This window comes from Polyodon spathula, chromosome 27 (genome assembly GCF_017654505.1).
Source record: "Polyodon spathula isolate WHYD16114869_AA chromosome 27, ASM1765450v1, whole genome shotgun sequence".
NCBI classification, from domain to species: Eukaryota; Metazoa; Chordata; class Actinopteri; order Acipenseriformes; family Polyodontidae; genus Polyodon; species Polyodon spathula.
The window spans coordinates 3,698,553-3,712,080 of NC_054560.1; the positions used below are offsets into that span (position 1 = coordinate 3,698,553).

Below are 13,528 nucleotides of genomic sequence, written 5' to 3' on the forward strand. Positions count from 1 at the left end.
TCTCGAACAGCCCTTTGTGATTCTCATACATTATGAATGGCCCGAAATTGCCTCAAGTGGGCGGAGACTACACGCATCCCCTCTTTTTAGACACGCCCTTCTGGAAGCCGATTGGCTATTGGTGACAAAGCTTGCGCTTGGTAAAAGGAGGAGGGGGCGTGTCGGACCGCCACGTGGGTGTTTCAGAGTGTCCTCTGATAGGCCGAGCTAAGCGTCCTCGGCGTTCGGTCTGCGTTTATAGGCTGGTGGGCGTGGGTTGCCCAAGCCGAAACGCTGAGACTTTGTTACATTTTTTTGTTGTTGACTTTGCATTGGAGCTGTGATGAGCTGCGGGGACGCGGCGGAGAGCAACAGGGACCCTCATAGACCTGATCTCAGGCTGTTAACAAAACAGGCTTACAGCTCCAGGCGCTTTAAACTCCCTCACCACCCGTTCAGAACACACAGCTTTTATTTTCTTCTTTTAAATCTGAAATACGGATCGTGTAATTGCGTTATCAAGGGGTCGCTATTCTGAAGGAATCCGTGTTACCCTTGTGTTGTTTTGCATCTGGTCTGGACGTACGATTCACAAGAAAGGGACACTCTAAAAGGTGCAACATATAGACAGATCTATATTCTGGAAAAAGGATACGGAGGTGTAGCATTTTTTTTTTATTCCACATAAAATTACAGAACAAGCACCGTGGATCTTTTGAGATCTCAGGACTCGATTGTTTTTTGTTTTTTTGTGACCTCCCCGCATTCCCCTCTGACCGCGACCCTTCTGCCTCTTGAACCCAGGTCAGCGAATGGACCAGCACCCCAGCACCAGGAGCTGCAGCAGCCGGGGAGCCACCGCCTGTGAGGCCATCCCAAACGAGCCGCCCATGAATTTGTACATCCACACCACTACCGGGACCCGCTTCGAACTGACCGTCCCTTTAGAGGAGACGGTAGAAGGACTCAACAAACGATTATCGCAGAGACTCAAAGTCCCGAAAGAAAGACTCGCACTCCTGCACAAAGAAACGTGAGTGAAACTATTACACTACCACTAGCATGCATGCATTGTGCTGTATGCTCTATATTGCCAGCTTTCTTGTTATACTTGTACTGTGTAGCTAGTGGTGGAGACAGTGCAGTCATGCATGACATATACCGTGCAAGGGTTGGTTTGCAGTATTGGTTGTGATGGTTTACACAATTGTGTATGAAGCAGAGGCAATCCGTGTTGCATTGTCTTTCTATGGATTGGGGTTGCGTTATAGTCCTGAGCGGAAAGGGTTTGGGTTTTACGTTAGTAGTAACGTTTGAGAACAGACCTACAGCCGTACATGCACATTGCGCTGCAGTGCAAAGGTTAGGGTGACGAGGAGGTGAAGAGGGGGCGAGGACTGGAGCGGAGCTCAGTCAACCCTCAACGCCACCCCCCCGTCGCCCCCCCCTCCCCGGCAACAAGATTGCAGCGGGACTGCTGTGAGATGCGACCCGTGCCTGACAATAGCGAAAATAGACTCATGATGTTTTTTTTGTTTTTTTTTAAAGACGATTAAAATGTATATCGCAGAGACTCAAAGTCCCGAAAGAAAGACTCGCACTCCTGCACAAAGAAACGTGAGTGAAACTATTACACTACCACTAGCATGCATGCATTGTGCTGTATGCTCTATATTGCCAGCTTTCTTGTTATACTTGTACTGTGTAGCTAGTGGTGGAGACAGTGCAGTCATGCATGATATATACCGTGCAAGGGTTGGTTTGCAGTATTGGTTGTGATGGTTTACACAATTGTGTATGAAGCAGAGGCAATCCGTGTTGCATTGTCTTTCTATGGATTGGGGTTGCGTTATAGTCCTGAGCGGAAAGGGTTTGGGTTTTACGTTAGTAGTAACGTTTGAGAACAGACCTACAGCCGTACATGCACATTGCGCTGCAGTGCAAAGGTTAGGGTGACGAGGAGGTGAAGAGGGGGCGAGGACTGGAGCGGAGCTCAGTCAACCCTCAACGCCACCCCCCCGTCGCCCCCCCCTCCCCGGCAACAAGATTGCAGCGGGACTGCTGTGAGATGCGACCCGTGCCTGACAATAGCGAAAATAGACTCATGATGTTTTTTTTGTTTTTTTTTAAAGACGATTAAAATGTACTGGCAAGCCTGCTTCGTGCTTCTGGGACGATGAGAGCATTCTTATATGTGTTCTCATTTTGCAAATATTAGTGCAAAAAAAAAAAATGGTCTTCTGCGCGCTTTTAGTAATGATAATAAAGAAATAAAACGATACCGGGGAGCTCAAGGTGCTTGGTGTAACTGAAATGCGGTTTTTTTTTTTTTTTTTGTACTATTAATACAAATAGTCCTGTTTTTAATAATAATCCATCACCGAGGATTTGAGAAATTTACAACAAAGAAATTCATTTTGTAGCGTTTTGATTCATAATGGCTCTTAATGTAAAACAATAGCCCAGCACCCTCTCCGCCTTTACATTACAATAGCGCTAACCAATGCACCGTTGCTTTAATTTGTTTAATCGCTCAAAAGATGGCTATTCATAATAGCTGGCTTTTACGATTACAGGTTCACGATCGACAGCACAGCAAGGGTGTACAGTAATAGCATAGGCCAATTGAAAACTTTGTATTGTTCACAACACAAAGAAAAAGACGCGGGTGTGGAGGGCGGTGCTTTGTGAACCAGGATGACCCCGAATAACCATCGCATTGTTTATCCTTCTAAAGAAAGGCGATTGTCATTGTCCCCTGCAGTTCTCGCCTCCAAATCCACAACTTATTTTAAAAACACTTTCCAAGTAGCTGCCCTCAAGCTAGGTCTCTTTGTTCTGTGGAGGTGAAGCGCAATACTGGCAAGCCTGCTTCGTGCTTCTGGGACGATGAGAGCGGCACTGCCGGTCCTCGTCTCGTATCAGAAGAGGGGTGCGTACTTAAAACAAAGGGCCTAATGCATACACCAAACCACAGCAAGGCGGTCCGGTTATAACCCCCCCCTGTTTATAAAACGTAAACAAAACGCAGCAGACAAAATGAAAATGGTCTTCTGCGCGCTTTTAGTAATGATAATAAAGAAATAAAACGATACCGGGGAGCTCAAGGTGCTTGGTGTAACTGAAATGCGGTCGTTTCGTGCGCTGCGTGTAAGTAACTCGATTGTAAGGTGTTGTGAAAGCGAAACCCCTCGTACCGTAGTTATTCTTTTAAATGCCACGACCTTGCTCACTGTGAAGTACTCTGCGGCGGAGCGAGTGTGTGCGGCTTTTTCCGTTGGCCTTGCAAGGTCTTTTTCTTGTTAACCCTTGCAAGTGCAGCCCTTTGCCTAATAATTGACGAGGGGATACAGAGGACACGACGAGTGGTTTTAAATGTATTTTCTCATGCATGCGGTGACGGTTGTCGCTCAGCCCTTGGACGGCTGAACTAAAGCTGTTTTTATAAATGTGTTCCTTTTTTTTCAGCCCTCGGTGGAGTGACACCAGGTCACCTGCTCGCTAAGAACATCGTGCTCTATTTAAATAAATACATAAATAAATAAATTCAGACACTACCAAGAAAAGTAGTTACGCACTTGTTTGCAATTTATTTTTGCTTTGTAAAAATAATTATAATTTGAATTACCTGTTTTTCTCCCTAAGGCGGCTGAGTTCAGGGAAGCTTCAAGACTTTGGCATAACGGATGGTAGCAAGATAACACTTGTCCCAACAGTGGAAGCGGGCCTCATGGTGAGCATTCTCTCTGCATTAATACACACAGCCCTGTTGTAGTGTGTGCAATGCCATTCACATTAACAGCTGTCTTATGTTACTGAACCAGGACTCTGCAATGCTCACGAAGCTCAGCCTCTGACACTTAATCCAAGGGGGGGGGGGGCGATTCAAGTCTTGCAGAGTTCATATCAAACAGCACAATATCATACGTTTTCATTTCGCCCAGTTTTGTCAGTTACCGGGCAATACTGTTACACCTTTGTAACCAGAGCTCTCAAACCAGTGCAGTTTTCAAAAGCATGTCCTAAAGATATGTAAACGGGTTGTGCATGAGAGAAGGAAGGCAGCCCACGTCAATGACTTCATTGTCTTCTTCCTTTGCTCCATCAAGTCCCAAGCATCAAGACCCGAACAGTCCGTGATGCAAGCGCTGGAAAGCTTAACAGAAACTCAGGTACGTGTACGTGTTGATTTTTATTTTATTGTTGAATACATTCGGCTACACCATCCTGCTGTAGGCATCTCGTTTTCTGTTTCAGAAGAGGCTGGGAGAGGGGGGGGGGGGGGGGGGGGGGGGATGTTTTAAGCGATGAGGGAAGATTCTATTAAATAACTCTTCGAAGCTGAGTGTTGGCCGGTGAAACAAACAAACAACACAAACAAACTAACGCTGCAGAAGACCTTAGTTTGTCAAAGGCGTGCATATTTTAAGTAGCTCCCGACGGTCTCATGGCAACGTCTGTGCGTTTCAGTTTAAAAAAATAAATCAATAAAAAAATAAAATTCTCTAACTCCATAGTTCTAGCTTTGTCAACACCGAATTATGGGGGGGGGGGGGCATCGCAGGTGTAGCCATAAACCTGGACAGGTGAAGGGAACAAAACAAGACCAGCCCGCCCTTGACTTCATCCCGGAATCCTCACCACAGAGGAAATGCCTCACCGAGCCTTTAAAGATGAATGACGGTCATCTATACACGAACACTGTTGTGTGGTGCTAGACGATTAGTTTTCTTGGCTGAACGCCAATCTGCTTTTTTTCAAGGGCCGAGTCAAACTCTGCTAGCCTGCTGTTTTCAGTTTTAATTATTTAAATAAAAAAAAAACCACAAGCAGTTTTATTAAGGCTTTTCCTCTCACATGACCTGGTTTTGGGGGTTTTAAACCGTTCTGTGTTGGGCTTTGAAGTCATTTGGAGTTTAAAGAAGGGAAAAACAATTAAAAAAAAAAAAAAAAAAAAAATAACAAATAAAATATCCATTAACCATTACACTAGACCATTATAGCGAGTTAATCAGGAACAGGAAATGATTCGGTACATGGAAGCAGGACCAGCTTTTGTTTTATAGTGTTGTATAGGGTCCCAAAATATAAACGCACACAAAACAGGACCAGCTGTCCTATGAAAAGGAGGAAACATGTTGGATTTTGTGCACCTTTGTTTAGGCTCCTTTCAGAAGTTCCAGGTGACCACAGCGAAGAATCCGAACAGGAACCGAGAATTCGGCTCACAGCTGTGAAAAACTAATGAAATTAAAACTAAACTTCAGCACAGTTATCTCGGTTTGCGATTTGCATTTACAGGATCCTATTAGGTTTCGTTAAATTGTTTTACACAATTATTTTTTATTTATTTAGCCACAGGTGACTCACTTATCTCATAACTGATTTAAAATCATGTTCCCTACATTTGACTTTTTTAAAATCGCAAACAAAACAAAAAAAATTAATTAAAGAAGCTACAGCTGCAAACAGAGTTGATAAGCTGAGTTCCAGCCCCCCCCCCCCCCCCGGCTCGCTGGCTTCCTGCAGATATATTTAACCTGGAAATCCTGCCGCTGCTTTGTGAGATCAGAGCAGGGCTGCAGTGGTGTCACATGCTCCCTGCTCTCATTCATAGTGCGGATCTTCTTGACGTGCACAGCGTGACTCAAGCTTTCCACAAGATAAAGAAAACAAAGCCCATTCTTTCACACAGCCCCACCAAGCGTGCATAATAATACCGTGTACCCTGAAGATACCAGCAGGTAGGGTTGGCAATAAAGGGGTTAGCTGTAGGTATAGCAGAGGGCAATGCGGGAGGCGTAGGCTAGGCTATGAATTGTATGTTTTTATTACCTTCGTTAGCTGACTTTTTAAAATACTGAGACCTAGTTCTGAGTTATATAATAAATGTTAGATGACTGACCTGGCCTGTCATTTCAAAACCCAGCTGTAAGTGGAGCTATACCTTGGATTACTCATATGCGATTCTCACTCTTCGCTCTCTCTGCAAGACCTCTATTCAAACATTTGAAATGAGTAAGCACTGAAGGCTGTTCTGAGCACTGTGTATAGTTAGGGCTTCTGTAGTTTTGCATAGCAAGATGCAGGTTGGTTCAATGTAAAAAAAACGTTGGGTATTTGAATGTATTCTTAATGTAATTCTGCACAGTGTGTGGCACAGACCCTTGCTTCGTGAATCTGTAAATCAATAGGAGTTAGGTGTGTTCATATCTAGTCATATTTGAATTTCTGATCTGAGTTTTATCTGAGTGAGGCATCGCTATAAAGTCTCGGTGTAGGACTGTACCGACTTTAAAACTGTGTTTAAACACAGAGCCCGTTGTGCAATGCAGGAGAGAGGCAAGGTGCTTGGAAGTGTTCATCTTGTTTGAAATATTGTATGTGTTTATTTTCACTGGCAGCTGTCTGACTGCCCCAATGCCTGCTGGTTGCATTGTGTGTTTCCTTGTTTGCCTACTGCTGGATCTGTGTAAAATACACCCCCCCGGCTTTCCCTTATCGTAGCCTCCAAGATGCAAACACACCCGGGACCCACCTGCTGTGTTTCCCCACTCGGGAGTGCAAACGTTAACTGGGGATGAAGAAAGAATGCTTTAATCCACTGCTAAAAGCCCCCCCCCCCCATCAGCTTTTTTGTTTGTTGCATTTATTTAAACAAGCAAAGCGCATTGATTTACAGTTGAAATGCTCAAGGGTAAAAGAAGAAAAAAAAAAAAAGAGCAAGAATTGGTTGTTTCGGTGTTTCTTGTAAGTAGTGGATTAGCTTTGAGATTTGCTTGGCATGTTGTATTGGTCTGCCGGTCCCCCGGCTGTATGTGGGGTAGTTCAAGGTAATCAAGGAACCCTTTACCAGATTATTGTATTCCCCAGCTCAAGCCCTTCAGGGAGGGTTCAGTGCAGGCCTGAGGCTGGCTCTAGAAGCAATCTGAGGGGCTTTTCACAAATACTCGTTCTGAATTTCCACAAGCAATAACTTCTCATTAGAAAACAGAGTAAGGAAAACTAGGTGCATTAGCGGACATTCCTTACATCTGACCTTGATCCTGTTACGAGGATCAGATTAGCGGTATCTGATGAGGGCGTTGAGGGTAGGATAGGAGCAGGGAGCAGGGAGAGCACGCTGTTCCTACGTGTGCTAATGGAATTATCAGAACTTGTTAGGAATGCAGCACGTGATTGCCCTCTTGAGTCATCCAGACTGCTGTGAACAGATAGAACAAGTTGTACTGTACTATGACCTGCCTGAAGGGAAAATAACAGTGGGGTAATGGTGTGAGTCAGGGCTGGTCAGCACCAGGGAGCGGGTGTGTGTCTAAGCAGTGGATCAGTGATTGACTTTGCTGTTTATGGTTTATTGGTCAGCACTTTAAAAAAAAAAAAAAAAAAAAAAAAATTTGACTTCCGTCTTCTTTAGATAGCGTGGTAGAAATATCCTGGCAGACTGATGTTGCAAGCTGGGATCTCTCTTATTTAAGTGCTTCTACTCCTCTGCTTCTTGTTATTGCAGTCCTGTTGCGCACAACCTCCTTCCACATGCCGTGCTATAAATACAAAATCAGACGCACTTTCCTGCAACTCTGACCTCATCTGCGACGCAAATTGGGAGTCTTGGGATTGGAAAGAATCCCCTGATAATCAATGCAGGAGAGGCACTGTGGGAGTCGTAGGAGGAATCTGTTTTTATGTGTGTGTGTGTGTGTGTATATATATATATATATATATATATATATATATATATATATATATATATATATATATATATATATATATATATATATATAATATATATATATATATATCTCCGGAGCACACAAGTTCAAGTCAAGGCGCAGCGAGCGCGGAGGCTGTCTTTTTAATTAAACCCCAGGTAGAATTTTCAGAACCAAGCAGTTTATAGCCTTGGCTATTTTAGAGTTCATGTACATTTGCAAGTTTTATTTTCTGATCCTGAATATTTTTAGCTGGCAACAAGGGTGCTAATAAGAGCAATGTGTCACCTCTTTTATTTAAGACTATTCGCACAGCCCAGGTAGAAAATAGGGCCGCTGAGTCACTAGCACTGCACAGCTCTGACAACATGGCCCGCCCGGTGAGTCTCATCATTTGCACATCTTTCTCGCCAAAGGGAAGGGAAAATTGACAAAATGGATTCCGTTCCAGGACTGTGTGGGCGATCCGTGTTTCACATCCTTTGTGTTTATTCCACAAACGTGACGGCCGGGTGGATTCTAGTCTGTCTCGCACGGAATTTCAGCTGTGCAATGAAACCAACCTTGCTGTTTGTTATGCTCTGGCACGCGCACACAGACACACGCTTGCTTAAGCAAGGCGAATCGTATAGACCTCGCACGAGCAAAGAGCCGATGATCATGCATGCAGATCCTGTTCTGTTCTATTGTTATTTTTGCAGATTTTTCTGTGCATGGAGTGCTGAAGCTAGACTGCCTGCTCCGTCCCCTGGGATACGTTTGTGTTTTTTTTTTTTTTTTCTGTGTTTTGCGCAGCGGCTCCCGATCTCAAGATGCCTGTATGTGGAAGTGGTGGTGTTCTTTGTGTCGGAGTGTGGGGGCGATGGAAGGGAGCGGGAGGGGGGCTAGGGCTAGGTGAGCACTCTATCTGTGAATCGTGACTGTCAGCCTTTGATTCGTCGGTGGCTTTTGTGGCTCAAGTGTTTGGCGTCGTGATTAGGATGGAGTTAGTGGGGGGGGGGGGGGGGGTCTGGAAACAAGAGGACAAGAGAGTGCCTAATGGAGCCAATTAGCACAGGAGCCGCTGAATGCGTTTGTACATCTTTTCACTCTATTCTTATTTAGGCCACTTAAGGACAAACTTAGGCACATAAAAGGAAGAATGTAGAGAACAGACAAAGAGGTCGGGCTGTGCTGAAAACTGAAACAAGCCCAATGCAGGTTCATTCAGCCCTGGCTGTGAAGCCCAATCTATAGTTAAGGCATTTTTTTGTTTTGTTTTCCTTTTCAGTACAGTGATAGTTGAGACCACCTATTCTAACCCCCCCCTTCCTTTTGTGTTTGTTGAATGTTGCGCACTTCTCTCTCTCGCTCTCTCTCTGGAAAGGTAGAATGCCTGCAAATGAGTTTCTTGAACCGCAGGGACCCCAATAAATAAAACTGTCAGCTGTGTGAAGTTTGAAAAGCCTGCAGTGCGTTCTCGCTGAATATTTCATGACTACAGCGCTCTACCCTCCCCGCGCCCCACCACCCCCTCCTTCCCTGCTGCACGGCTGCACTGGTCCTTTATTCGCAGTGCTTGAAGACAGGCAGGCTGGCAGTGCGGGTGGGTACCCAGCGTGGAGAGGCTTTCAGCATTATCCCTCAGGCTAACAGGAGACAGCCTCTATGCAGGGAAAAAAAATGTCTAAATCAAACATCTAGTCCTAGTACACAGCAGGGGAGGGGGTGAGAAACGAGACGGGCATTGCAGACGGCTAGGTAGAAAAACATCTGTAACAAGTCTTGAGTAAGCAATAAACGAAGATTCTTCATCGGCGTCTATATACAGGTTTAATGTAGGTTTCTTTTGAGGACATCTCTCTGGTCTTTTTCCTTTTTTTGTGTTTTCCGAAAGCCCTAGGGGAATTGGAAAGACCTCTTCTTGGGTTTCAAAGAGATTCCCAGGGTGGCAGCTGCTGGGGGGGGGGTTGAGAAAATCAAGATGTTTTTTTAAGACTAGGTTAGAAGAAGGGGGGGGGGTCAGGGCTTGGGGTATCGTTTAACTGACTAGCGGCTCCTGTTGCGTACAGCCTCGCAGGGCAGGATGATGCATTGTATGGGTCTGGTTAGCTTGCGTTGCGTATGGATTTATGAATTAATGACTAGATTAATTTAATATTTAACGTGGGTAGGGCTGTATAAATCTTTACGGATGCACAGCCACTTTAACAGGGGTCCCAAGCACACCCGTCACCTTTTGTATGGCTGTGAATGGTAGATAAGGAGGTGGCGAGGGAGACAATGGCTCCAACTGACTGCTTGCTGAAAGGGTTACCGGCATTTTCGCTGGAGGATGTGCCTGGAATATGTTTCTGTAAAGAGGCGGGGAGATGGGAGGGGCAGTGGGGCTGCATTGTTGCAGTAGGTAGGCTTAACATCCCAGGGCAGATGGGCTGAACATTTTATTCCCTTTTGATTTGCACTGTCACGAATTTGGAGGGCAGTTTGCGGCTTGCACCCCCAGGGGGTATATGCATGCATGCATGTGTTGGAGAGGGCTTACAAGCCTGATGAAACAGATTTGCACTCGGATTTGTTTTTTTAGGGTTAACAGTAAAATCTTCCTCGCTGCTGCTTCTTGCTCACCTGCCAGTATATTCTCATTAAAGAGATCAATCAGTCAGCTTTTAATGTACCACTTTCCGTTTTATCACAAAAAAGGATTGCAGTTGGGGCTGTTTCTAGAGGACCTGAAACACTGCATTTTGAAATGAATTCTTAAATTATTTAACACAACCTTTGACTGTGTAGTATGTGCACCGGTATCAACTGTTTAGTTTGCACGTGTCGACGTTTTCAGAGCATTTCGTCCCAGTGCAATAAAGTAGCAAGGATCCACGTTTCTACAAATCGGAAGTGATTTTGAAGTAACCTTCTTAACATTTATTCAGTTGCTGTCTGGTAGCTGCTCTGCGTTACAAGATGAAAATCAGAGATGTTCTGTGTGACCATTTCCCTTACCAGAAAACAAAACCAAAAATCATTATTTGAAGCAGGAGTCTAGTTTGCATCTCCGTCACACATGGGGCTGTTCGGTGTGATAAACCGCTGTGGCATGTTCTAGATACCCCGCATGTTCTCCTAATATGGATTGCATTCATAGTGTGGAGGGGCGTTGGGTTGAATCATCTGCGCTAGTCATGGGAGAGGTAGGCTGCAGTGTGTAAAGTTTAAACCCAAGCCAGCCCTCAGATTAACACTGAGATCACTCAGGGCTAGTTTGGAAAGAGCCCCATACCTTGCATTGTATGTGTGAGAGAGCAGTATGTGTATTTGCGTATTGTAACCTCAGCTGACACCATCAAAGACGCCCATGTAACAAGAGACCCCTTGTAATAAAAGGTTAATCCTGAAAGTTGACGAGCCCTCCTCTTTCCTGCCTATTGCTGGCCTCCAATGTGTCCGACTGCCTTAATGAATAACAGGTGACCTTTTAGGAAGGAGTTTCCCTGGGGTGTTCTCACCGTGAGAGCAAGGGGGTGGGAGTGGGAGCTGTTTTGAAGTGATCCCTTGCACTGGGCTAAATGTATTCTGGTTGGAGCATTATAGATTGGGGGGGGTGCAAGAACAAAGTATTTGGGCTTTTTCTTTTTTTCTTGTAGGTTTTGTTTGATCTGTTTATCTCGTGGGTTGGGTGTGGCAGGAAAGAAGCCCCCCCACCCACCCACCCTTTTTTTTTTTTTGTTAAATAATACAAATAATTTGTTAAAGGAAGCTCGTTTCCAGCTGCGTGCCCCTAACTATTGTTGGATATTTCAGTTTCCGGGGGTAGTTTACACAGCTGCGCACCAATGACTCAGAAAGGTCACAGAGGAGAGAATCAATACAGATAAGCGAGAGGGAGAGGGAGAGGCCTTGCATGTATCTGTGAGGTTAACGCCAGGTCACAGTCCTACAGACCTCAAGCACACTCAGTCTGGGCTAATAGCTACCTCCCTGCCCTGGAAGGCTGGTAGCCAATGTTTGCAGGTTCATAGCACTTTATCAAATAGTCTAGGGCTGAGGAGTTTAAACCCACGGTAAACGTTTGGTATTAAGTTGATCGTTTTGGCATGCAAATTACATTTTGGATAGGTTTCCTTATCATAGCGACTGCTTGTGTGCACCAGCATTGGCCTCTGTTGGTGACCTCTTTCCATTCAGATTCTCCTGAAATAGAACAATAAAACAGTGTCAGAACAATCGGTTTAATGTGTGCAATGGGGAACCGTGCCCTAGTTTTCAGGCAGGGAGCCAGGGAGAAGGGCACTCTTTGTGTGCATTCTGAATGACTGCTAAGTTCAGACTTTATCGCCCTCCCATCTCCTGTAAAAGGAAGGATGGCTTCCAAACTGTGAAATGCTAGCCAGCCACCTGGACGGGTCTGCTTTGCCTTGCAGCTGTGATAGAGTCCCACAGCACAGCCCAATTACTGATGCATAGTCCATGTAAGGCAGCCCTGCGCTGAATAGAACACCCTCCTCATCGTATATCCGCTCAAGCCTGTCTTTCTAGTTTTTCGGCTGTGAGATCTATATCTGATTCAGCTCTCAGAAAAAGTGACTCATTGTGTATGAAAGCGATGAGTAACGTGGTGAAACCGGTTTGAAACAGAGCGCTCTTGTGCTGACCTCTCCTTCCTCTTTTGCAGGTCAGTGACTTCCTGTCGGGACGGTCGCCCCTGACCCTGGCTCTGCGCGTGGGCGATCACATGATGTTCGTGCAGCTGCAGCTGGCTGCGCAGCAGTCCGGGGCACAGCAGCAAGTACAGCATCGCCACGTCATTGCGAGGGAGGGTGGAGCGTCCACGGCAGGGCCCAGCAGCGGGCAGCACCCCAGGACCGGGCATCACCCCCACCACTCGCACCCTCACCCACACCCTGCCCCCTCTGCTGCCACTGCAATCCCAGCCAGCGCCAGACAGACGGTGGCCCCCACCTCTTCTCCCGCCACGGCCCCCCTTTACTGCCCCCCCGTCCAGCCCTCCCCGCTTTCTGCGGGCATGTTCCGGTCGCAGAACCCGGGCGAGACCCCCGCCTGTGCCACGGCAGAGAGCCACACGGCAGCTAGCCTCTGCCCAGAGACGACTGCGCGAAGCAGCAAGCCAAAAACCAAGGTAGCGCCTCTATTTCATTTCTTTATATGTGTGTTTTTAAAGTCTCGTAATGTAACAGGAAAAAAAATAAGCAATACCATTTTGTTTGCTTCTGGTTTATAAACAGCGCTCTGTAGTCAGTGATTCAAGCAAAGATGGCCACTTTGAAAATGTGCGTTGTGTCTCTTACACACACCAGCTTTTCACTTTGCATTGCGTTTTGTGCGAAGCAGACGGCACAGTCCAGGGTATGCTCTCTGTGCCTCTGAATGTTTTTAGCAGCCGCCCCCCCTGTTGTCGTCTTGTTACAGTCCTGCCTGTCTTAGCCTGTCCCTGGTTTTAAATAACAGCCCCTCTTTCAGCTTTCACTTTCATTATCAGGTATTGATTTTGAAATCTAGAATTTCAGCTGCCCAGTAACAGAAGTCCTGGACCCCCTACATAAGCACTTCTCCCCAACAGGTCCGAGTGCTACAGGGCATTTCGAGTGTCCCAGAGCAGCCTGATGGTTGAGAACCCACCCTGCTGTAAACAGCTGGTGCTCTCCTCACCTCTGTATTTATTCTGTTGTCTCTGATAACGTAATTTTAATTCCCTGCCATGTTAAAAGCCACAAAGAAACATGAATTTATCCCGGGGAGCAATACAGTCTTCAGGACAGTTGGACGTGTATTTCAAAAACAGGACCCTAATCCTCTCTCTCTCTCTCTCTCTCTCTCAGGCTGAGTCCTCCAAAAGCACC

General features: G+C 45.9%; 1 protein-coding gene across 1 annotated transcript in view; it reads left to right on the forward strand.

Moving 5' to 3' along the window:
- LOC121301174 (midnolin-like) overlaps positions 1-13,528 on the forward strand; it is an 18,198-nt gene that overhangs the window by 3,874 nt on the left and 796 nt on the right. The window contains exons 2-6 of the mRNA XM_041230314.1: positions 784-1,012; positions 3,625-3,712; positions 4,089-4,151; positions 12,343-12,807; positions 13,508-13,523. Coding sequence (XP_041086248.1) covers positions 792-1,012; positions 3,625-3,712; positions 4,089-4,151; positions 12,343-12,807; positions 13,508-13,523 — 853 coding nt within the window. The 5' untranslated portion in view covers positions 784-791. The remainder of the gene's footprint in view (positions 1-783; positions 1,013-3,624; positions 3,713-4,088; positions 4,152-12,342; positions 12,808-13,507; positions 13,524-13,528) is intronic.